General features: G+C 39.2%; 2 protein-coding genes across 2 annotated transcripts in view; both read right to left on the bottom strand.

Moving 5' to 3' along the window:
* Positions 1 to 7180, bottom strand: part of LOC120515992 (collagen alpha-2(VI) chain-like) — a 50366-nt gene extending 43186 nt beyond the window's left edge. Inside the window, exons 1-3 of the mRNA XM_039737405.1 lie at positions 7004 to 7180; positions 4240 to 4364; positions 2314 to 2906 (exon numbers count right to left, since the gene is read on the bottom strand). Coding sequence (XP_039593339.1) covers positions 2314 to 2906; positions 4240 to 4324 — 678 coding nt within the window. The 5' untranslated portion in view covers positions 4325 to 4364; positions 7004 to 7180. The remainder of the gene's footprint in view (positions 1 to 2313; positions 2907 to 4239; positions 4365 to 7003) is intronic.
* A 4743-nt stretch (positions 7181 to 11923) lies between these two features.
* sdha (succinate dehydrogenase complex, subunit A, flavoprotein (Fp)) overlaps positions 11924 to 22775 on the bottom strand; it is a 27062-nt gene continuing 16210 nt past the window's right edge. Inside the window, exons 11-15 of the mRNA XM_039737457.1 lie at positions 22298 to 22416; positions 20551 to 20662; positions 19422 to 19552; positions 17364 to 17474; positions 11924 to 12531 (exon numbers count right to left, since the gene is read on the bottom strand). Coding sequence (XP_039593391.1) covers positions 12445 to 12531; positions 17364 to 17474; positions 19422 to 19552; positions 20551 to 20662; positions 22298 to 22416 — 560 coding nt within the window. The 3' untranslated portion in view covers positions 11924 to 12444. The remainder of the gene's footprint in view (positions 12532 to 17363; positions 17475 to 19421; positions 19553 to 20550; positions 20663 to 22297; positions 22417 to 22775) is intronic.

Below are 22775 nucleotides of genomic sequence, written 5' to 3'. Positions count from 1 at the left end.
TCAGCAAGAAAAGAAAAATTGTAACAATGCACAGAACGAACCAACACACAAACACACAAAGGGTGGAACGGGAGGAGAGGAGAAGGACATCCACTCCGCTCCCTCCGTCAAGCTAGTCTGCTGATTTCTCGTTCAGTATGCACTGCCTGCTCATGTGCCCACCTCCAGCTCGTCACTCGAGTCGTTGTCATCTTTACACAGTCCAGATGCAGCTGTGACTCGCGTAGACATTTCATTGCTCTGTGCGGTTTTGTCTGCCTTTCTATATATAATCCACCAAGACACCCGACTACGGTAGCAGCGAGGTGGGAGGGCGGTGTGAACAAAGTGCAGGAGCATCTAAGAAGACGCATGTTTGTCGCGGATGCGAATTGCTGTACGTAGTGTGTAAAACAGTCTGCTATGGTGCACGAGGTCGTGCGTCGCAACCGAAAACTCGTTTTTTAAAGACTGCTCACTTCATTGTGTATACAACTGTAGGTGAATGAAAAGATCCAACTCTGGAGAGGGCAACATACAATGCAGCGTTTTACATGCTGCAAACAGCAATTCACATTCGCGACAAATTGTTTTACACGCTGCATACAGCGATTTACATCCGTGACAAACATGCCTCTTCTTAGATAGTCCTGTCGCGTCCACCCTCGTTCTCGAAGCACACACACCGCTTGGTCGTGTGGTTCCTCTGTGTGAACCGGTCAGGCACAGAGAAGTTCAGCTGCTGAGAGAGCGTCTCGACTGCTGCGGGGCCTGCATTGGTGAAGCAGGTGAGACGGTAATGAAACAGAGGCGCAGGGCTTGTTGGTTTTTAAAGACTGCTTCCTTCATTGGGTTTTAACCAATGCACGGAATGAACCAACACACGTAACCGAAAACTCGTTTTTTAAAGACTGCTCACTTCATTGTGTTTTAACCTCAGTTGTAAAGGAATGTTTTAAGGATCCCATGGGTTACCCCTCGCAAACAGTTTTACACGCCGCATATGGCGATTCACCTCCGCGAGAAACATGCCTCTATGAGCAGTCAACGTGGCTCGGAGTTGCATGTGGGCTCTACGACAGACGAATATAAATGACGCCGGTTTTTCTGTGTCGTCGCGTCCGAGTTGGTGGGCGTGGCTCTGTGAGTTGTCGTCGTATCCAATGGTCTTGGAGTTGGTGGGCGTGGCTCCTTCCTGCGTGCGTCATTGGTGTCTCACTTGTCGGCGGCTTAGTGAATCCACACCCCTTCCGGCGCGCTTATCATGGTTGTCTTGCCTTAGTGAATTATATATATAGATGATTAACCATCTGTTAGAATGACAAATGCAATGCATTATTTTTACTACAAATGCTGGTAATGTTGCCATCTGTTGTAATGATAAATGGAATGCAAATGTTTCTGTTATATTTCATTTGGTTTGGGATTCGTAAAAGCTGTGTTAATGTTTGTAATGCACCATCTGTTAGAAAAACAAATACAAGGCATATATATTTGTTGTATGTCATTTGATATGGGATTCATAAAAGCAGTGTTAACGTTTGTAATGCACCATCTGTTGGAAATACAAATGCAAGGCATATGTATTTCTTATATGCCATTTGGTTTGGGATTCGTAACAGTGGTGTTAATGTTTTGTGATGTGCCATCTACTGGAATGACAAATGCAATGCAGACCTCCTCAGCTGGGACAGGTGACACCAGAAGACCTCCTGTACCACAAATTCTCTGCCTAACTCTCTTACAATATGTGTTGTGCAGAGCGACACTTAACATGATTAGATCTGCTTAATGCAGTTCAGGGCTGTGGCTGAATCATGGCACGCTAGGCTGAACGCCAGTCCAGGAACAAGGCTCAGCCAAATGACACACACACACACACACACACGGTCAAGCTAGAAGTCTCCAACTCACAGCCTAAACTGTCCACCATTGGACATGCAGGACGAAGGCCCAGGATTTACACCCAGGATGCTGGAGCCATAAGACGGCAGTGCTAGGCACTGCGCCACTGAGCTGCCTTAGGTGTGCTCTCTTCATGTTACATTTAATGCACAACTTTCACTCTGTGAGTTCAGTCATTTGTCCATCCATTAAAATCCTGTTTAATTCAGTTTAGAATCCTGGGGAGCTGGGAACTTTCCTAGCAGCATCACTTGTAGGGCAGGAACCATCTCTGGATAACGTGTCAGGGTCCACTCAGGCGCACGCTGACTCTCAGTGACACCAAGACAATTTAAGCTGCTAATCGACCTAATGTTCCAGTTTTTGGGGTATTGGACCTAAAAATCTGAACTTAACAAGATAAGAAAAAAGCAAAAATAAAACACTTACTATAATGTCAATGATCCTGTTGATGGTAAACTGTCTGTTTCCACTCGGGTGTGCGGTGTAATTCTTGCGATAGAGTTCAACAGGAGTGCTCGCCACCTGCAGCAGTTCCTCCTCCATGTTTTCAAACCCTGTGGCTACGGAAAACACTTTTATTCCAGCGGCTTTCGCATTTTCCGCCGCCTGCTGCACTCCACCACATGGACTTCCAGTAATGTGGCCGTCGGTTACAACTACGGCAAACTGCAGCGGAGGGCGATCAGAGGCTGCCATCTTCACCTGCTCTGTCATGTTCCTCAAAGCGCAGTCAAGGAAAGTCCCCCGGCCAATATAACTGATGGAGTTTACACTCTGAAGGAACTGCGACGCATCTCTGGTGACCGAACTGAAAAGTTCAACTCTGTCGGAAAAATGGGCTCCACCATACGACCATTTGAGTCTTCTGGCCTGGACGACTGTGCTTTGCAGTCGCTGGATCAGTAGCTTTAGGAAAGTTTTAAGTTCCTCCACAAGAAATCCTGAAGGAAATTCATAAAGGGCAACACTCTCTGACGTATCCACTACAAAGTAGAGTGTGACGGAGCAGTCAGTTTCTCCTAAAGACAAACGCAAAAACAGGAATTTATTTTCATAAACTCTAATAGATAGATAGATAGATAGATAGATAGATAGATAGATAGATAGAAAGATAGATAGATAGATAGATGTGAAAGGCATTATATGATAGATAGATAGATAGATAGATAGATAGATAGATAGATAGATAGATAGATAGAAAGATAGATAGATAGATAGATGTGAAAGGCATTATATGATAGATAGATAGATAGATAGATAGATAGATAGATAGATAGATAGATAGATAGATAGATAGATATGAAAGGCATTATATGATAGATAGATAGATAGATAGATAGATAGATAGATAGATAGATAGATGTGAAAGGCATTATATGATAGATAGATAGATAGATAGATAGATAGATAGATAGATGTGATGATAGATAGATAGATAGATAGATAGATAGATAGATAGATAGATAGATAGATAGATAGATAGATAGATAGATAGATAGATATGAAAGGCACTATATAATAGATAGATAGATAGATAGATAAATAGAAAGATAGATAGATAGATAGATAGATAGATAGATAGATAGATAGATAGATAGATAGATAGATATGAAAGGCATTATATGATAGATAGATAGATAGATAGATAGATAGATAGATAGATAGATAGATAGATATGAAAGGCATTATATGATAGATAGATAGATAGATAGATAGATAGATAGATAGATAGATAGATAGATAGATAGATAGATAGTGTAGTAGGCAAGATTAAAACTTTAGATAAATTAACAAAAGCATTCTAACAGATGATGCATCACAAAATTGCATTTGTCATTTCAACAGATGGTGCCTCACAGACATTTGCAGAAATGCATTTTATTACTACAAAATGGCTCTCCGACCTGCCTAAGATGGCTTGAAATCTAAGTAATTACATTTGCAGTGCACCATCTACTGGAATATATTTTGTAATGCATGAATAAAATACACTGCATTTGTCATTCCAACAGATGGTGCCTCACAAACATTTGTAGTAATAAAATGCATTTGTGATGTGCCATCTGTTGGAATGACAAATGCAAGTCATATATGTCTTTGTTATATGTCATTTGGTATGGGATTCATAAAAGCAACGTCAATGTTTGTAATGCACCATTTGTTGAAATGACAAATGCAATGCATGGCTCTGTTTATGGTGCTCTGCAAATGTTGATTATGTAGTTACTATGTCTTAGCACAACTGTTAAATTTCTTCCAAAAATGATTAGTTATTATTCCAAACATGTTAGTATGTTCGGATTTACATTTTAAAAAGTGCTAGTTGGCTTAGCACTGGAAATGGCGTCTTACCAAGTTGTCCTGCACTGGTCACTTTTTGTGCTGAGATCTGCACTGGCAAGCACAGCAGCACAATTATCGTGAGCACAGAGTTCATCCTGGGTATTTTGTTGGATTCAGTAAAGTGAAGTTGATTTCTGCAAGAGATTATACATTTAACAGTAAACAGTTACAGAGTTTTGTCCTTTCATAAACACTTCTCTGTGCCTTTTTGTCATTTCTAATATAGGTTATCAGAAATCAGTGTTCTTACTCAGAGGTGCAGATACGTGGAGCACTAAATGCAGTTTGGAAACTGTGGACATGTGCACTCACTGAAGATGATGAGGAACACCTGTCTGTACACCTGCTTATCCAGGTAACCATCTAATCAGCCAATCACGTTGCAGCAGTGCAGTGCATAAAATCATGCAGGTACAGGTCAGGAGCTTCAGTTAACGGTCACATCAAACTCCAGAATGAGGAAAAAAAAAAAGCGGGATTTAAACTGTGGCATGATTGTTGATGCCAGACAGGTTGGTCTGAGTGTTTCTATAACTGTGGATTTCCTGGGATTTTCACACACAACTGTCCCTCAAGTTTACACAGAATGGACTGAAAAACAAAAACATCCACTGAACGGCAGTCCTGCAGACAGAAATGCCTTGTTGAAGAAAAGATCAGAAGAGATGTCCAGACAATCTCGAGCTGACAGAAAGGCTACAATAACTGAGATAACCACTCTGAACAACTGCGGCAGAACACACATCTCGTCGAACCTGAGGTGGGTGGGCTACTGAAGATCACTGAACTGTTCGTGAAACCAGCTGGAGATGCCCTTTGCTTTATGACATGGTGCATTATCATGCTGGAAGTAGCCATTAGAAGATGGGTAAATTGCGGCCACGAGGGGACACAGATAGTCAACAACAATACTCAGATAGGCTGTGGCATTCAACAGATGATTGATTGGCATTAATGGGCAGATGTGTGCCTAGAAAACATACCCGACATCATTACACCGCCACCACCAGCCTGGATCAGCCCACCACAGGGCACACACACACACACACACACACACACACACTAGGGACAATAGATATTTGTGTTGGCATAGTTTCAGTTGAGAGTTATGCAGCAGTTTTGTCTTTATTTTTAGTTACAATTAAACTGGGTTATTACTGGGGTGATACTCCTACACTTCTTCCTTCCTCCATACAGTTCACTTTCAAAAATGCCCACTAAAGGGGGATATACCATCAAATCCCAGCTAGCAGTAAATGTTATTGTAAACCATTTAGTCCTGAACAGGGTCTTGAGGGTCGCTTGAAGCCTATCCCAGCTAGCACATGGCGCAAAGCAGGAACATACCCTGGACAGGACGCCAGTCCATCACAGGGCAAACACTCACACACACACACACTCGGGACAGTTTAGGATCACCAATCCACCTAACCTGCATGTCTTTGGACTGTGGGAGGAAACCCACGCAGACACTGGGAGAACATGCAAACTCCACACACGGAGGACCCGGGAAGTGAACCCCAGGTCTCCTTACTGCGAGGCTACCACTGCGCCACCGTGCTGCCCCATACATTTACAACAGAACTAAACATTCTGAAAGAGAAACGGCACACCTTTATTTTAAGGGGTAGAACATGACTATGAAGTGAAGTATGATGATGTTATAGCCAGTTAAATGAAAGTAGCAGAAACGCACAAAAAAAAAAAACGAGAGAGGCGGCGTTTGAAGGGTTAAGAGAAGGGCGGCTTACCCGTTAATTGCTTTTGCAAAGTTGACATCATGTAAGTAAGTCTGACAGGTAGAAATTTGTACTGTCGGCTTCAACAAGACGGCACACGCCCATTTCTTATTCGTGATCACCTCTTCCATCAAACCTTTCTGAAGTGTCAGACTCTATTGTGCCATTGCAATTTTTTAACTTGTAATCTTCATGTCACATACTAGAAATGCGAGTTGCGAGTCTTCTGCTCATGCTGGAGATGTGTGGCCATTCTGGCAGCAGGTCAATAAATCTGGGTTACTTGATCACTGGATGATTTTGGTTCCTAAAAACTTTTGGAAATATTTTACGGATTTTGGCTTGTTGATATAAAACAAAGTTTTGTATCACGTGCCGTTTAATAGCAACTGTCATTTGTTTTATTTTCTTTTCTTATATTATTCAGTGCATGCTCCCAACCTCCTCATATTACAATAAGCCCTTATACGAGCTTTGGCAGCATCAAGCATGAATGGCGTAACCCCCTTTGAAGGTGCCCATCGCAGATTGTAGGCAATCGCTCACGCACGCGGCTCAAGTCAATTGAACGTTGCCAGTTAAACGGACACAAACGCGCATTCTTGTGATCGGGGAGGAAAAACGCGCGATGACACCGAGAGAACATGCGCACTGCACACATAGCGTGGCTGGGAGTGGAGGACGCGGGTTCCAGGAGGCAGCGCGCCCACATATACCGTATTTAAAAAGTCAAGGTCGCGCGCGCCCGCGCACACACATGGAAGGAGTCGCAGTCGCTATATGAAAAGCTCACCGCGCAAAATGTAAAAAAATAATAATAAAACAAAAGCAAATGTTTAACATTCGTTTGATCCCCAAAACTTATTTGCTGTCATTTTGCACTCGTTTTAATCCGGCTGACATCTCTCCTCTGAGCAAGTGTTAAAGAACAACTTTGCTTCGACGGATAAAAAAATAAAACAAAACATCTGAAAACAAGCGCACAAAACACGATTGAAATGTTAGGAACGATTAAAGAACGCCGAGATACTTACCATTGGCAGGGTCGCGTGGTATTCTCCTCTTTCTTATTTAAAACTGGATTCAGAAGGAAAAAACGCTCAAGGTATGTGGGGTTGTGCGTGTCTACTCCTGCCAGGTGGCCGGCGCTGAGCCGAGAGAGCAGCCCCCCCCTGCGAGTCGCCTGAGGCTGGCCTGATTTATGGAAGGACGAAGCCGGGTGACGTTAAGGGGAAAGCGTAATATACAGCGTGTTTAAAAGAAAAGGACAAGAACTAGTTTTCAAGTAGAATATTACTAAAAAGATGAGGGTGACCTGATCGTGAGGACCACCATAAAAAGTTTAATTCTTTACAAGCAAAGTGCGGGTCGCGTGTAGCCGCCTTTTGAGTTGCACGACTCCCCGTTGTATTTAATTGGTTAGGTATAGGGTAGGGGATACGGCCATGACTGGCACACATATTTCCAAAAAATAAAAATCTTATTTAAAGAGACATGCACCCTCCACTTCCAAGTTAATTAAGTCACTATCAAACCCCGTTCTAACCGTCCTAAATGTTCTTAAATAAATAATTTAAATGTCCTTATAAAATTTAATCCATTTTATAATTAAAATCATGACTCAAATAGAGGGTTTTAAAGAAATAGCGCACCCTACTGGTCAAATATAAAATTACCTAAAAATTGAATTAAATTACAATAAATAAGGACCAAAATTTACATAAATATTAAACCTTATAAAAGGACATAAAAACGGGATATAAAGTGTTAGAAAATAAATTAATGTAGCCACTAAAAAAATGGTACATAAATAATGGTAAAAAAAATAAAGATCCTGGAGCACTCAAATTTTTAAAGATACTCAAGGTCTTCCATGTTAAATTAGGGTTATAAAATTAGGATTTAAAATTAATCGGGGGTAATTTTCTCGTGTGTTAGGGTCAGCACCGACCCGTTTTACTTTTTAAATGCATAAAACTACTACCTGATTTTGTTTACTGCATCAAGGCGTTTTGACTTTGTCAGGAATCTGTATTTAATCAAAATAATATATATATATATATTTTTTTAACTAAATTATAAAATGCTTTGGTGAAAATTATTACCTTTGTGTTGGTAGGGTCAGTTTTGACCCAGTTATAATTTAAAGTTATAAAAACAATAATCATAAGCACACTTTGAGGGGCTTCTCTCTTTGCCTGTATGTCTCCTTACCTGAACAAATAAATCAAACTAGAGAAAAATCTGACAAGCTTGCTCCCATCAGGGATGTCTGGGAAAGGTGGGTGCAGCTCCTTCCACTGATGTTCAACCCAGGGCCAGAGGTAACGGTAGATGAACGTTTTGTCCCTTTCCGTGGAAAATGCCCTTTCCGGCAGTACATGCCTAGTAAGCCAGGGAAACACGGCATAAAAATCTGGGCAGCCTGTGATGTAAAAACCAGCTATGCATGGAATCTGCAGATTTACACAGGCAAACATGCAAGTGGCATTCCTGAGAAAAATCAAGGAAAACGTGTAGTCCTCGATATGACTACTGGACTGCGGGGTCACAATATCACGTGACAATTTCTTTACCAGCTATGACCTTGGACAAGAACTTCTCAGGTAGAAAGTTACCATGGTGGGCACAGTAAAAAAAAAAAATAAACCTAAGCTGCCTGCCGAAATTTTGCAGGTGAAGGACAGGGCTCCACTTTCTTCAAAATTAGCTTTTATAGACACCACCACGGTTGTTTCATATTGTCCAAAAAAACACCGGAGTGTGATACTTATGTCCACTTTTCACAAAGACGCAGCTGTGTCATCAGCAAGTGACAAAAAGCCCATAATTATCTTGGACTATAATAAAAACAAAGGTGGAGTGGACAACCTGGACAAGCTGACTGCCACCTACACTTGCCAGAGAATGACCTGGGGCCTCATGTATAATGCCGTGCGTAGAACTCGCACTATAACATGGCGTAAGCACAAAAGCCGAAATGTGCTTACGTACAGAAAAATCCAGATGCAGGAATCTGTGCGTACTCCAACTTCCACGTTCTTCCGTTACATAAATCCCGATCAGCGTGAAAACTAACGCTCGTGCACGCGCATTTTGTAACGCCCAAATCCTCCCAGAATTACGCCTATTTGAATATGCAAATCAATATAAATCGCCCTTAAGCGCAGCCTTCTGTGAAAAGACAATGGGAAAAGCACGGGGAAAATATAAGAATTTGAGCGAATACCAAGTGGAGGCAAAGGAAAAACATACTATTTGTTCAAATAAACTGTGGTATAATCAACAAAAGGACGTTGATCAGGTGACATAGCGTGTTGGAGAAACTTGAAAGCTCACATTCACAAAATCGCACAGTGCCGGAAATAAAAAAGAAGTCACATATCAAAGTCGCCGTGAAAGCCGAGTTGTAAGCCCACTGTCTGAGTGTCATATGAAAGCTTATTAGGGTACAGAGAAAAAAGCCACACGGTGGGGAAAAAGTACGAAATGTCAACTTCAATCTCGAATTTTCCACTTTAATCACGTAGTTTATTTTGTCATTTAGTAGAACATTATAAACTTCATCTTAAAATCGTTTAATTAACCAGTTTCTCAAAATTACATCGTAATTAAAGTAGCACGTTAAATGCTTTGTTTTGTATTTGATCTTCTACTCGTATGTGATCTATGTGTGTGAATCACTACTTGCTTCTTAAACTGGCTCTCTTCCTCCAACTGGACACAGAGTCCATTACATTTGTGATATTACAGCTCTCTGAATAACTAAAATACTGAGATGTATACGTGATGTCATTTTCATGATGATAGGAGCTAAAGCACGTTATTAAACATGTGTTTCATGAGCCTTGTGCTCATGACAAGCATTTATCTTTTGTCGAAATTTGTCTCTGCGTTTTAGCTGTGTTGTTATTTTCTCTTTCTGTTTTATATTCAATATATATTGGAGTGGCCGCCCAAGAGTCCTTGCTTTTCTTTCCCCAAGTAACCGATCGCCATACAATCAGCTCTGTAATAGACGTTAAGCCATCTGTAAGCTTAGCGCCGATTCTTCAAAACGTTTAAAGAACATTGAAATATCTTCGTAGTACATGTTTAATTATTCTATCCTTACGACACTCCCAGTGAAGAATATAGATTATTTAAATGAAGTTAAAGTTTTATCTGTATAATTTAACAAACATATTTTGCTGCATTTCACCTTAAAAATGATATCGTCATCATATGTAAATACGCGCTTTATAAAGTGGCGCAGGTTGTGAGATATTATAACTGTAGTGCAAGTTTACAGTGGGGTGATTGTACTTATAAGTACAAACCGTTCTACAAGGAGCAATTGATTGAGTGCATTTAAAGTTCTTGGGATTAAACTGTTTTGAACCGCGAGGTCCGTACAGGAAAGGCTTTGAAACGTTTTGCAGTGGCTGAGGCAGCGTGTGCTTGAAGCTGTATAGCGATAATTCTCTTTCCGATCAGCTGCTGCTGTGATTCACACTCAGATACAGTGATATAAATACTCCGAGTCGTGCAGTGAGAGTAATATGGAAAAAGATGATCCGCTGTGGCAACTCCTAACGGGAGGAGCTGAAAGAAGAAGAAGAAGAAGAAGAAGTGAGAGTAACAACACTAAAGCAGTTATGGTATTTGGAATACTATGGCTGTTCCCTGGACCATTATAATGTTACAAGTTAATTACAATCAGATGCATTACACTAATAAACAATATGCGGTTAGTTTCTGTGTATTTATAAAGCCGCGTCATGAAAATAATGAGTAATCACACAAGAACAGTAGCACTGCTTTGACGCTGGGTGCCACCAGTTTGCAAAACCGAGCAGAGAACTTGCGTACGACAAGGCATGAGGTACCGTGGAAAAGTGCGTGGCTTTACGGCAAGTGTAGGTTTTATACATCGCGATTTGAACGTGGAAAAGTTCTTACGCAACATTTCTGTGCGTACGCACCGTTTATACATGAGGCCCCTGGCGCGCTTCGCTGCACGTTTAACCAGCTAGTTTCGGCAGCGGATCGTGGTTTTTCCAATCTAGACGTCCTGTCTTTTTCAGATTCTATTAACCGCCTGGTGGATTTGGGGATCCTCTGCCATTCCTCCTAGCAGATCCTCTCCAGTTCTGTCAGGTTGGATGGTAAACGTTGGTGGACAGCCATTTTAGGTCTCTCCAGAGATGCTCAGTCGGGTTTAAGTCAGGGCTCTGGCTGGGCCATTCAAGAACAGTCACAGAGTTGTTGTGAAGCCACTTCTTCGTTATTTTAGCTGTGTGCTTAGAGTCATTGTCTTGTTGGAAGGTAAACCTTCGGCCCAGTCTGAGGTCCTTAGCACTCTGGGGAAGGTTTTTGTCCAGGATATCCCTGTACTTGGCCGCATTCATCTTTCCCTCGATTGCAACCAGTCGTCCTGTCCCTGCAGCTGAAAAACACCCCCACAGCAAGATGCTGCCACTGCCATGCTTCACCACTGTGGGGACTGTATTGGACAAGTGATGAGCAGTGCCTGGTTGTCTCCACACATACCGCTTAGAATTAAGGCCAAAACGTTCTACCTTGGAGTTTGCCACTGAAGGACACCTGAAGGACTCTGAGATGGTGAGAAATAAGATTCTCTGGTCTGATGGGACCAAGATAGGCCAAAGTGTCGTCTTGCAGGACTTGAAAAAAATCTTCCAAAAAGACATGTCTTGACGCAGGATTTTTTTTATATAATCGAGAGAAAAAAAACTTGTTTGATTGGTACAATAGCAGACTTTAATAAGAATATTACAGGTACTGTACTGCCACAGGAGGTATAACACTCATCCTTGTGCACTGGCAGTACAACACTGCGTGGCTAATTTGCATGCATAAATAGGAAAGAAAAAAAAAAAACTCAAAAGAATCCATTTTTCCCCCCATCTGCTTATTTTTCTTTTGGCACACAAAAGTTGACAAATTACAAGTCACGAGTCCAAGAAGACGTTTATTTTGTACACCACATGAATTAAGTTATACTGGATAAGAAACAAGTGACATCCCAATTGATAAAATTAGCAGTTCATGTTCTGTTAGCAATGACCAGAGTACACAGCTAGTGCACAATTTACTTTAAATAAAGCATCATCAATAGTATTTGTATTTCTACTTTTACAAAAGGAGTGTGTTTCAAGACTGTTCAATTAATTTAGCTGTGCATTTGACGATTTTTTTAAGACTTTTTCATTCTGGTAACTACAGCAGGCATGAGATGAACCAAACAGTACAATACCAGAAGAAGGAGCCCAAAAAAATAAAACAAGTAATCGGAAGCCACAGATTGGTCATCAGGGAGAAAAGCTTCATGTTTCAAATATGCGCTCCAGTAGCCGATTACCATAAAATACTGAAGCACTGTAAATAAAGTCACAGAAAACAAAATGCGCCTCTTTCTGATTTGTAGACTACAGCAAATGTGCTAAACACTGCATGATATCCAATGTCAGTATTAATAGGAACGAATGGCAGGTGGAATGGAGGCGCATTGTTCTTCTTGTAGAGTGGTATCAATCACAGGTCTGTAGTCTAATGTCACCTGCAAAAAAAAAAAACAAAATTAGATATACAATAAGATGCTGCAGATGTTCTACCAGACAGTTGTGGTGAGCGCCCCCTTCTACGCGGTGGTGTGCTGGGGGGGCAGCATAAAGAAGAGGGACGTCTCACACCTGGACAAACTGGTGAGGAAGGCAGGCTCTATTGTAGGCACGGAGCTGGACAGCCTGACATCCGTGGAAGAGCGACGGGCGGTGAGCAGGCTCCTGTCAATCATGGAGAATCCACTGCATCCACTGAACAGGATCATCTCCAGACAGAGGAGCAGCTTCAGAGACAGACTGCTGTCACCGTCCTGCTCCACTGACAGACTGAGGAGACCCCACACTATGTGACTCTTCAGTTCCACCCAAGGGGGGTAAACGTTAACATTATACAAAGTTACTGTCTGTCTGTTATACCTTCATTGTTATCACTCTTTAATATTGTTTTTTATCAGTAAGCTGCTGGAGTATGTGAATTTCCCCTTGGGATTAATAAAGTATCTATCTACCTACCTATTTTTAGTTCCCATTAAAAGATTGTATGAAGTTTCTTGCAGAAGAGTGTGAACTCAGAAAAAGTAAATATATATGTGTATATATACACATACAGTATATAGGGTGGTCCAAATCTAATTATGCAATTTTCATTACGCTATAACTTATTAAAGTTTATTACATAGAAAATCACCCGAAATTCCCGGACCATCGAGAAGTGTGCGAACTGACGACATGAAGAATCGTCTTCGTGCCAAACTGGAATCGTCACATATATATATATATATATATATATATATATATATATACACACACATATACACATACATATATACATATATATACACACATACATACATACACACATGCAATCTTAAATGACAAGCAAACATTTGTGCCAAATTTGCAAGTACATATCCTGGATCATTTTTAACATACTGGTATTCAACACAATATACACCTGCTGAATAAACACCAGCATACCAATCTGCATCTGTCACATTTTTAAACTTAGGTCCTCGCAGAATTGAAGCATGTGGCTAAATAAATACAGTGGCATGTAAATATTTGGGGCCCCTTGCTTAAAATGTCTGTCACTGTGAATAGTTAAATTAGCAGCAAAGATGAACTGATCACCAAAAGGCGTAAAGTTAAAGATGACACATTTCTTTAATTTTTTAAGCAAGATTATATTTTTATGTCCATCATTCACAGGTACAAAACATCCAAAAGTGAAAAGGACCTGCAGAATACGTTGGGGCGCCTGACATGGTCAGTACTTAGTGAAAGCCCCTTTGGTAAGTATCATAGCTTGTAATGTTTCGCCCATTCATCCTTGCAAAAGGCTTCTAATTCTGCAAGATTCCTGAGCCATCTTGCCTGCACGGCTCTTTTGAGACATGTCCACAGATTTTCAATGATGTTTAGGTTGGAGGACTGTGAGGGCCAAGGCAAAACCGTCATCCTGCGCCTCTTAAGGTATTCCACTGTAGATTTTGAGTTGTTTTTTGCATCATTATCTTGCTGTAGGACCCATCCTCTTTTTAACAGCTGGAGTGATGTTTGCTTCCAGAATTTTCTGGTATTTATTCTTCCACTCTGCCAATGACATGTTCCCTGCGCCACTTGCTGTATCACAAGCCCAAAACTTGATCGAACCCCCATGCTTATTAGTTGGGAGACATGTTCTGTTCCTGGAACTTGGCACCCTTTTCTCTCCAAGCATACCTTTGCACATTGTGGCCAAAAAAATCCATTGTGAGTTCATCAATCCACGTGACATGTTTTTAAAATGCATCAAGCTTGTTTAGATATTTATTTGCAAACTGCAAGCACTGAATTTTGTGGCAAGGATGCAGGAATGGTTTTCTTTTGCTGACCGAACCATGAATGTCATATTTGTTTAGGTGTCGCCGCACTGTAAAACAGTGCACCACCACTCCAGACCTTCCAGAAGGTCTTTTCCAGTCAAACAGGGTTTTTTTTTTTTTTAAATTTGCCATTCTAGCAATCCAATCAGCAGTTTTTTCAGATAGTTTTCCAGCCCACAAGTTGACCTCCACCATTCCTGTTAACCGCCATTTCCGTATATATATTCGAGTATAAATCGGGTCTTGAAACCCGTAAAATCAATCATAAAATCAGACCCCGACTTATACGCCCGTTCAAAAATATGATATTTAATTTTGTTTTTCTTTTACATCTTCTTGCCCCCTCCAATCTCACACCAGTTTCTCAGGCACATCGAATTTTGTTGCAGCAGCGCAGTTACCAATTTCTTTTGCTACTTCAACGATGTTTAATTTAAAACCAGCTTCATATTTTCTTCTGATCGGATGCTCCATCGTATATAAGGGATGCTCTTACAATAAAGATGTATGAGGGTGTGAGATACCAAAAAACACAAAAAACAGTGCAAACGTCACTTCAGAATAGTTTGGGTATTACCGTGTGGTCACGTAGGCACAATACATAGAAAAGAAAAAAAAAAAAAAAAGGCAGTGTGCTCCGTGGTTCCTCTCAGGTGGGCGTTAGCATATCATAATCTCTCGGACCAATAGCTCGAGTTTTCCGCATTCAACTTGCACGACCAACATTATAAAATACCGTAAATTATACGGTAAAATCAAGCCCCGACTTATCCTTGGGAGAACATAAATGCAAGTACAGTCGGCCCTCGTTTATCGCAGGTAATCAGTTCCAGACTCAACTGCGATAAACGAATTTCCGCGAAGTAGGATTCTTTATTTATAAATCGAATATTTTCACAGTTAGAACATAGAAAACCTGTTTACGACCTTCTAAATATGTTTTTTAACATTATTAGAGCCCTCTAGACATGAAGGTGAAAATCCGCCAAGTAAAAACCATACGTTTATATTGTTATTTTTATATTGTCACGCTTGGGTCACAGATTTGCACAGAAACAAGGGAGGTTGTAGAGACAGGGACTTTAAAACACTGCAAACAAACATTTGTCTCTTTTTCAAAAGTTTAAACTGTGCTCCATGACAAGACAGAGATGACAGTTCCGTCTCACAATTAAAAGAATGCAAACATATCTTCCTGTTCAAAGGAGTGCACGTCTGGAGCAGAGAATGTCAGAGACAGAGAGAGAGAAAAGCAAACAATCAAAAAATCAATAGGGCTGTTCGGGCTTTTAAGTATGCGAAGCACCGCCAGACAAAGCAACTGCAAGGAAGGGAGCAATGTGAAGGTAGTCTTTCAGCATTTTTTAGAGGAGCGTCCGTATCCGCTAGGCCAGTGTGCGAACAGCCCCTCCGTCAGGAGCAGAGAATGTCAGAGAGAGAGCGAGAGAGACAGAGAAAAGCAAACAATCAAAAATCAATAGGTGCTGTTCAGGCTTTTAAGTATGCGAAGCACCGCGTGGGAAGCATATCGTATATCATTGAGGAGTTTTATTTAATGCGTAATATGTGTTCTGATTGGGTAGCTTCTCAGCCATCCGCCAATAGCGTCCCTTGTATGAATTCAACTGGGCAAACCAACTGAGGAAGCACGTACCATGAATTAAAAGAGCCATTGTCCGTAGAAATCTGTGAACCAGTGAAAAATTCATGATATATATTTAGATATGCTTACATATAAAATCCGCGATGGAGTGAAGCAAAAAGTCGAAGCGCGATATAGCGAGGGATCACTGTATATATGGTACCTGAAAATGCTATGCTATCTTCTTGTAGCCTTCTCCTGCTTTGTGATAATCCATTATTTTAATTTTTTTTTAATGGCTAGGCTGTTATTTAGAGGAGCCCCTGTCTGCTGATTGTTCAGTCAAGGTTTGAATGGTCAGGGAATTTATAGAGCTTTGCTATTTACATCGCCTAGGCTTTCCTAACGATGACTGTGTCCAAGCCATAGCCCTAATGAGCCAATTAAGATCTGAGACCTTAGGAAAAAGTTAATCTGAGACCTCAAATATCTTGGGGTGCCCAAATGCTTGTATGGTGCTCCATTTCCTTTTTTACTGTACAATTGTACAAAACAAAAACAATACACTAATCTTGAATAAAAAGCTGAAAACAAATGTGTCATCTTTTAACTTTATGCCTTTTGGCGATCAGGTAATTTTCTGCTCAATTAACTATTCACAGTAATAGATACTATAAAAAGGGTGCACAAACATTTTCACATCTTAATAGTAGGATTTGATCGATACAAAAACATAAGAACCACCTATTTCTACCTAGGACTGAGATAGGGACACCTTTGTTAACATGGAAATTAAATATTCGGAGGTTTTAAATGAAACTTGTATTTGTGGCTTTTAAGCAGTCCAGCTTATGCCAGAAAAAAAAAAAAAACACAACAAAATACACAACTAAAAGTTACTTCAGGTGTCAATACATTTTTCAGCTAAATAATGCTACTATAGTGTTGAACACCAAATCAGAACCAAAAGCTAGCTTCCTGATTCAAAGTCAGATTGGTTCTCACATGAGAATTCTCATCAAGCACTTCTTTATTTTATTAAAAACTAGCAACAGCACCCAGTGTTGCCCAGATAAGACATTTTAGGCTGCGGTCCTTTTGTCTGCTAGTCTGGTTTATGAAATGCATAACACGTGCTGCTGCAGAAAGGCAAACAATATTATCGTCTTCTGTATTATGCAGCTATTACTAGTCTGTACAAAGTATGCAAGATAAATCTTTTTGCACTGTTCACACAGGATATGAAAACTGAACTTTATTCCACACAACCAGGATTCGTAAAGAAAAAAAAAAAAAAAAGGCAACACACCACACAATTATGTTATTTTAATAATTCACAAATGCTTGTCTTGTTACATCAACCATTACTGAGGTTTCTTACCTTGCCTTTGGAATCCACATAAGAGAGCGTATGCTTTCTCCAATGTTCCTTAAATGGTAGTTTTTGCTGTCCTTGGAGGGGTTTTGAATAATCATATTCATCTATTCTTACCTAAAAAACAATTTTAGGATGTTGTGTACATTACATCAGTAGTTATTAAAAGGGTTCAATTCCCATTTTTAAACTATGCATTAGTACATATTTTGCAAAACTCAAATCATAATAACACCTAACTCATTAGTGAACTGGGACCTGATTGAAACGATAGGGAATGTCTTATTAGGTCTAATATTTATAACAGATGTATTCCTTTGCAAACTAAATTTATGCTACTTAAAATGTAAAAAAAAAAAAAACTATAGTATGAAATACAGGATGAAATATTTTATTTGATCAAAGCTGCAATTTTGGTGGCATTAAAGCACAGTGGAAAGCATTGCTGCCCCACAGCTCCCACAAAGTGTATCTGAATCTTGGCCAAGTCAATATTTATGTCAAGGTTGCAATTTCATCTTATGTCTGTGTGGTGTTTTCTCTGGTTAGTGTCTTTCTTTCCTCCCAACATGCCAACACTATGTATATCAGGTTAATAAGTGTACTGGCATGTTTTCTAGGACTGTATGCCCCCTGTGCTGCTGGGATAGGCTCACACCCTTTGCAAGCCTGAAGTGGATTGAGGAGCTTTGAAAATGAATAGAAGGATACAAGATGCTTGGATTCAAATTAAACAAGGTATCTAGCAGTGATTTAGTGTGTCAACATATAATACAGAGATACCTTTTCACTTATCAGTTATACGGGCAATTTACCATACCATTTCCTAAGCCCACTTAATCCGGAGCAGGGTCACAGGGGGGCTAGAGCCTGTCTCAGTAGGCATAGGGCACTAGGCAGGAACAAACCCCTGGACAGTGGGCCAGTCCATCACAGGGGAACACACTCACACATACAAGCATACCACACACCCACTAGTTTTAATTTAGTGTTGCCAGTCCACCTAACCTGCCTGTTTTTGGACTGTAAGGAATAAACCAAACAAACAACCCATTAATGTGCCCAATAACTGCCTAAACTAATACTCTGACAAATTTAAAATATATGTCTTAGAGTCGTTTTCAGCTCATTGAATCTCTAGCGAAACAATCAAGTAAAACCACTCAGATTAATTCACTATTAACACCCAGCAGTTTTTGTACAATCCAATCTAATACACTTAACATTTTTTTTCTTAAAATCATAATTTTCTTCTAGTAAAAATAGGCAGCTAACAGTGAACTCTAGCGCTGTTGTTCATATATATTTAACTTTTTATCGAAGTCTTCTTTTACACTCTCTCTCTCTCTCTCTCTGAGTTGCTAGCAAAATTGCTTCTGTTATCATCAATGTTAAAAATATAAATCAATAATAATAAAACATTTGACAGAAAAATGGCTCTGGATAAAGAAATTTCTAGTGATTGGCTCCATTATTCTTTTTCCATATCTGTGCAAGTTGCTTTGGGAAGCAGTTACGTTTTTCAGTCAACAAATTGCAGCACTAGTAAATAAATGTGCTAATATCACTGATGAGGTTCAATGCAGAAAAAAAATGCCTATTTCCCTGTGATGGAAAAGTGCCCTGGCCAACACTAGTTTCTGTTTTGTACTCAATATTGTTAGAATCTGCTCTGTCCGCCATGACCCTAAACTGGATTGTCAGGTTTGACAAAGCTATGGTAACGTATGTGCTTTGTGTATATGTTATGTACAATAGTGTTCTACAGTCGGAGTCCTATCTATAGTGATAAGCATTTGGTTATTTAAACATACTTAGAAGCTGTTGAATGAGGATGAAGAAGAAGAAAAAAAAAAAAAAGTGTGCGTTACGTATCTGTTAAACTGAAAATGTCCACCTCTGAGCAAGACGACAATATCAGATTTTGGCAATGTTTTGATACATGAGAAAAACAGATGTAATCTTTTAAATATACTGGATGGAATAAATATTGAAAAAATTTGTTATGCTGCAAATAAAAAATAAAAAAAAAATCTAGTGTTAGCCAGTAGAATTCAAACCCACTTTAAAGTCTTCCCTTGCGTGTGCTCCACGACTCTCCTTTCGGGCTTCAGCACCATAGATTGTTTGCAATGCACACAGCATCAAATTCTGCAGTTCAAGTGTTTCTACAAGGTCAGTGTTCCACACAATGCCTGAAGTAAAGTTATAACAAAACAAAGTCATTACACATGATATGCTGCAAACAGTCTTCATCAAAAGAACTGAACTACACTAGAGTCAATTAGCCTATACTGATTAGTTTATTTTGAGGGAGGAGACAGGGGCACAAAATCAGCCAAAGGCCTCCTACATTGCTTACACTATTTTAACTGCAACACTGTGGAAGGTGGACACACATTCAAACGTATCCTAAAACAGACCAATTCAACCAAGCAAGGCGTCTGAATTGGACAGCAAACTCAAATAAGAATGTAATGATATGTTTAACTCTATAAAGGCAGCACCTCAGTAAAGAATCAAACCAGACTGCAGAAGCTATAAGGCGGTATATCCCTATTATCAAGCTTTCCAGCAAAATAAGGACATGCGCATTATTATTTGATATCCCTTGACTTATTGGAGCCCAGAAATCTTAGTACAATGCATGAACAAAACCTACACACTAATGTTCAGTATAACATATTTGTCACCGTCTCAGTCTTTATTATTTTGTAAATGTGCAAACATATTTTACAGATGGATTTCTATTTAATGTGTTGATTTAAAAATATAAAAGGCATATTAGAAAATAGAAGGGAAGACAAGTCCGTCCAAGTACAGCAGGCTAAATACTGTACAAATAACCATAATAAATTATGACAACAAGATGTCGTAATGAGATAACCAAAAAGTAATATTCACTAATCTGAGGAACTCTAAAATGCTGCTGCAGTAGTTTAATTTATGAAAAGAGGGACACAAAGTGTCAAATTTTATTTAAATTATAAATTTGATAAAGTATTATTTAAAACAATCACACCTACCAATTTCATAAAAAGTAACGGGACTATCATTCCTGATAAATACAATCATGTCATTTCTAAATTACTGTATGTGCTTTAATGCCACTACAAATTTAAATTAAATCAATATTTTTGGAAAAAAAAGAATGTGCAAATGTAATGGTAGGTATGATTAAACAGTAGCTTACCTCTGTCAAAAGTCTTTATATCATCCATTGAATTGTATATTGCACTGATCTTCTCACACCCTTCTTTCAGTACTGGCCCTGTTCGGAAAACAGCAGCATTGCTCTGCATGGTCTGCGTTGCAGGAAAAAATGGAGAACACGGAGGTTATGGAACATTTCAAAAATAATCACCGCACTAAACATTGGAGCAGATCCAGTATGCACTCACAATGTGTGCACTTTTTGTTTTAAATATAAACACAGCAGATAAGTGATACAGTATACTAATAATACTTAAAAGTAAAGAGAGCAAGACACACAGCTGCAGGATACAAACTAAAAGGTAAACATTAACTTTGTCAAGATGCAAGTAAATAATTTGCTGAACTAACATAAACATCATCTAGATATTTCAAAAACACATTAAATGGATAACAGCTGAGGCCAGCGGTTCTCAAACTGTGGGGCACGCCACCCTGGTTGGGGATTGGGGTGGGGCATCGAATAAATGAACAAGACATCAAAATTAATTTTTTACATTTTTATTTAAAATTTAAATTTGCAAGCATATAATCACAACGAATACATTATAACTAAAATTAAAATAAAACATTTCTAAGGCATAAATCTAATGACTAACTGACGAGCGGCGCTGCTGCTGCTACTTTTATAGTAGACGTATCGGTATCTTTTGCGAACATTCAGGTAACATTAGATCAGGTGATAATGCAGTGTGACTGCACCACATTGGCAGCGTAGCCAATATTGCCAAATTGAGTTAAATAATTTACTGCGTATTGGGTTATTTTCATGATACAACTAACAGCGGTATAATATTTGTCGGACGAAAACACGTTCGTCTCGCGCAGATTGACTTCATCGGTGTCCTCGTTTACGAGATTTTTAAAAATTAAAACATATTTAATCGTTTCTTTAGATAAAAAAAATTAAATAAGAATAAATACCTGTATTCTTTGGTTTTTGGGATTAGAATTACTACCAAAAACCATACAAGGCATTTTAACAGTTATTAAAGCACTTTAAAAAAAAATTGCAAATATTTCATTGAAGTTAGCCAAACACATTTAAATCTTATGGAAGTAAAAATGATAGGATACCGCTACACCGCACGAGTATCATACCTTTGTTAGGCATATCATGGGTTATTCTCATCTATCTTATATTATACAGGAGGTGCAGAATTATTCCAGGTAGAAAAGGGGGGCACGAAATACGAAAGTTTGAGAACCGCTGGCTTAGGCTATTGATGAGAAAAATTTTGAATTTAACAATTCAGTGTAACAACTGCAGCAGTGGAGTTAGTGAAAATGTGTTGCTATAGGCATAATACACACTTTATTACTAGTTACCAAAAAAGTTGACCAGTGTATACACTGTTCTCTCTTCAGAAGTCTGTCAACGCTATAAAATGTCTCCCATTAAAAAACCTAAATTAGACACAACAAATACAATATGACCAGTGTCAGAAATAATTCAGACATTAACGAAATCTGAGTAAATGCTGAACGGGCCAGTGTAATAACTTAAATGATCAACACCAAAAAATCATTATCATGTATTGTGAAAAATCAGGCAAAGCAATAAACCGCTAAATTTCTGCAATGTGCTGCTGTGGCATAGTTTAATGATTACCCTTAAATTTTTTGTTATGTATGTTGGTCTGAAATGATTCTGCAATGAGAATGCAAGTCAGGAAAATGATGACGAAACAACCAAATCAGTAAGCCAACATTCTTCACTAGCTCACCTTCTGCATCTGAAGTCTAATTTCTGATGTTCTTGTGCTGCCATTGGCAAACCTCATTTTATCCAAGTTTGCCACTGATTCCTCCCCAGCATTAGATTTAATAGAGGGAACGGGCTCACCTGCAGGAAAAAAAAAAAAGTTTAGAATTACAAAGAAATGGGTATTTAGTTTATAGAGTCACACAAGGTTAAGAAATACAACTAATTATTCAGAAACAAATGAAAAAATATCACCTTTTAACTTCTGTCATAATAATTATAGATACATAGGCCTGGTATTCTAATGTATTAGTTACAAGTTTGGATGCAATGGTAACGGCAGCCATCTATTTAAATACTAGCAAAGGATGCCCGGCTGTTGCTTGAGGCAAAAAGAAATGAAACAGTTTCCATCTATTATCTGGCAATTAATTGACTTTTGAACAATTTTCAAATAATAAAACTGCCCTCATTGATGAATAACAGATTAAGAGTGGTAT

This window comes from Polypterus senegalus, chromosome 15 (assembly GCF_016835505.1).
Source record: "Polypterus senegalus isolate Bchr_013 chromosome 15, ASM1683550v1, whole genome shotgun sequence".
Classification (NCBI taxonomy): domain Eukaryota; kingdom Metazoa; phylum Chordata; class Cladistia; order Polypteriformes; family Polypteridae; genus Polypterus; species Polypterus senegalus.
Note: the sequence above shows the minus strand (reverse complement) of the source record. Positions and strands in the feature narration are given on the sequence as shown.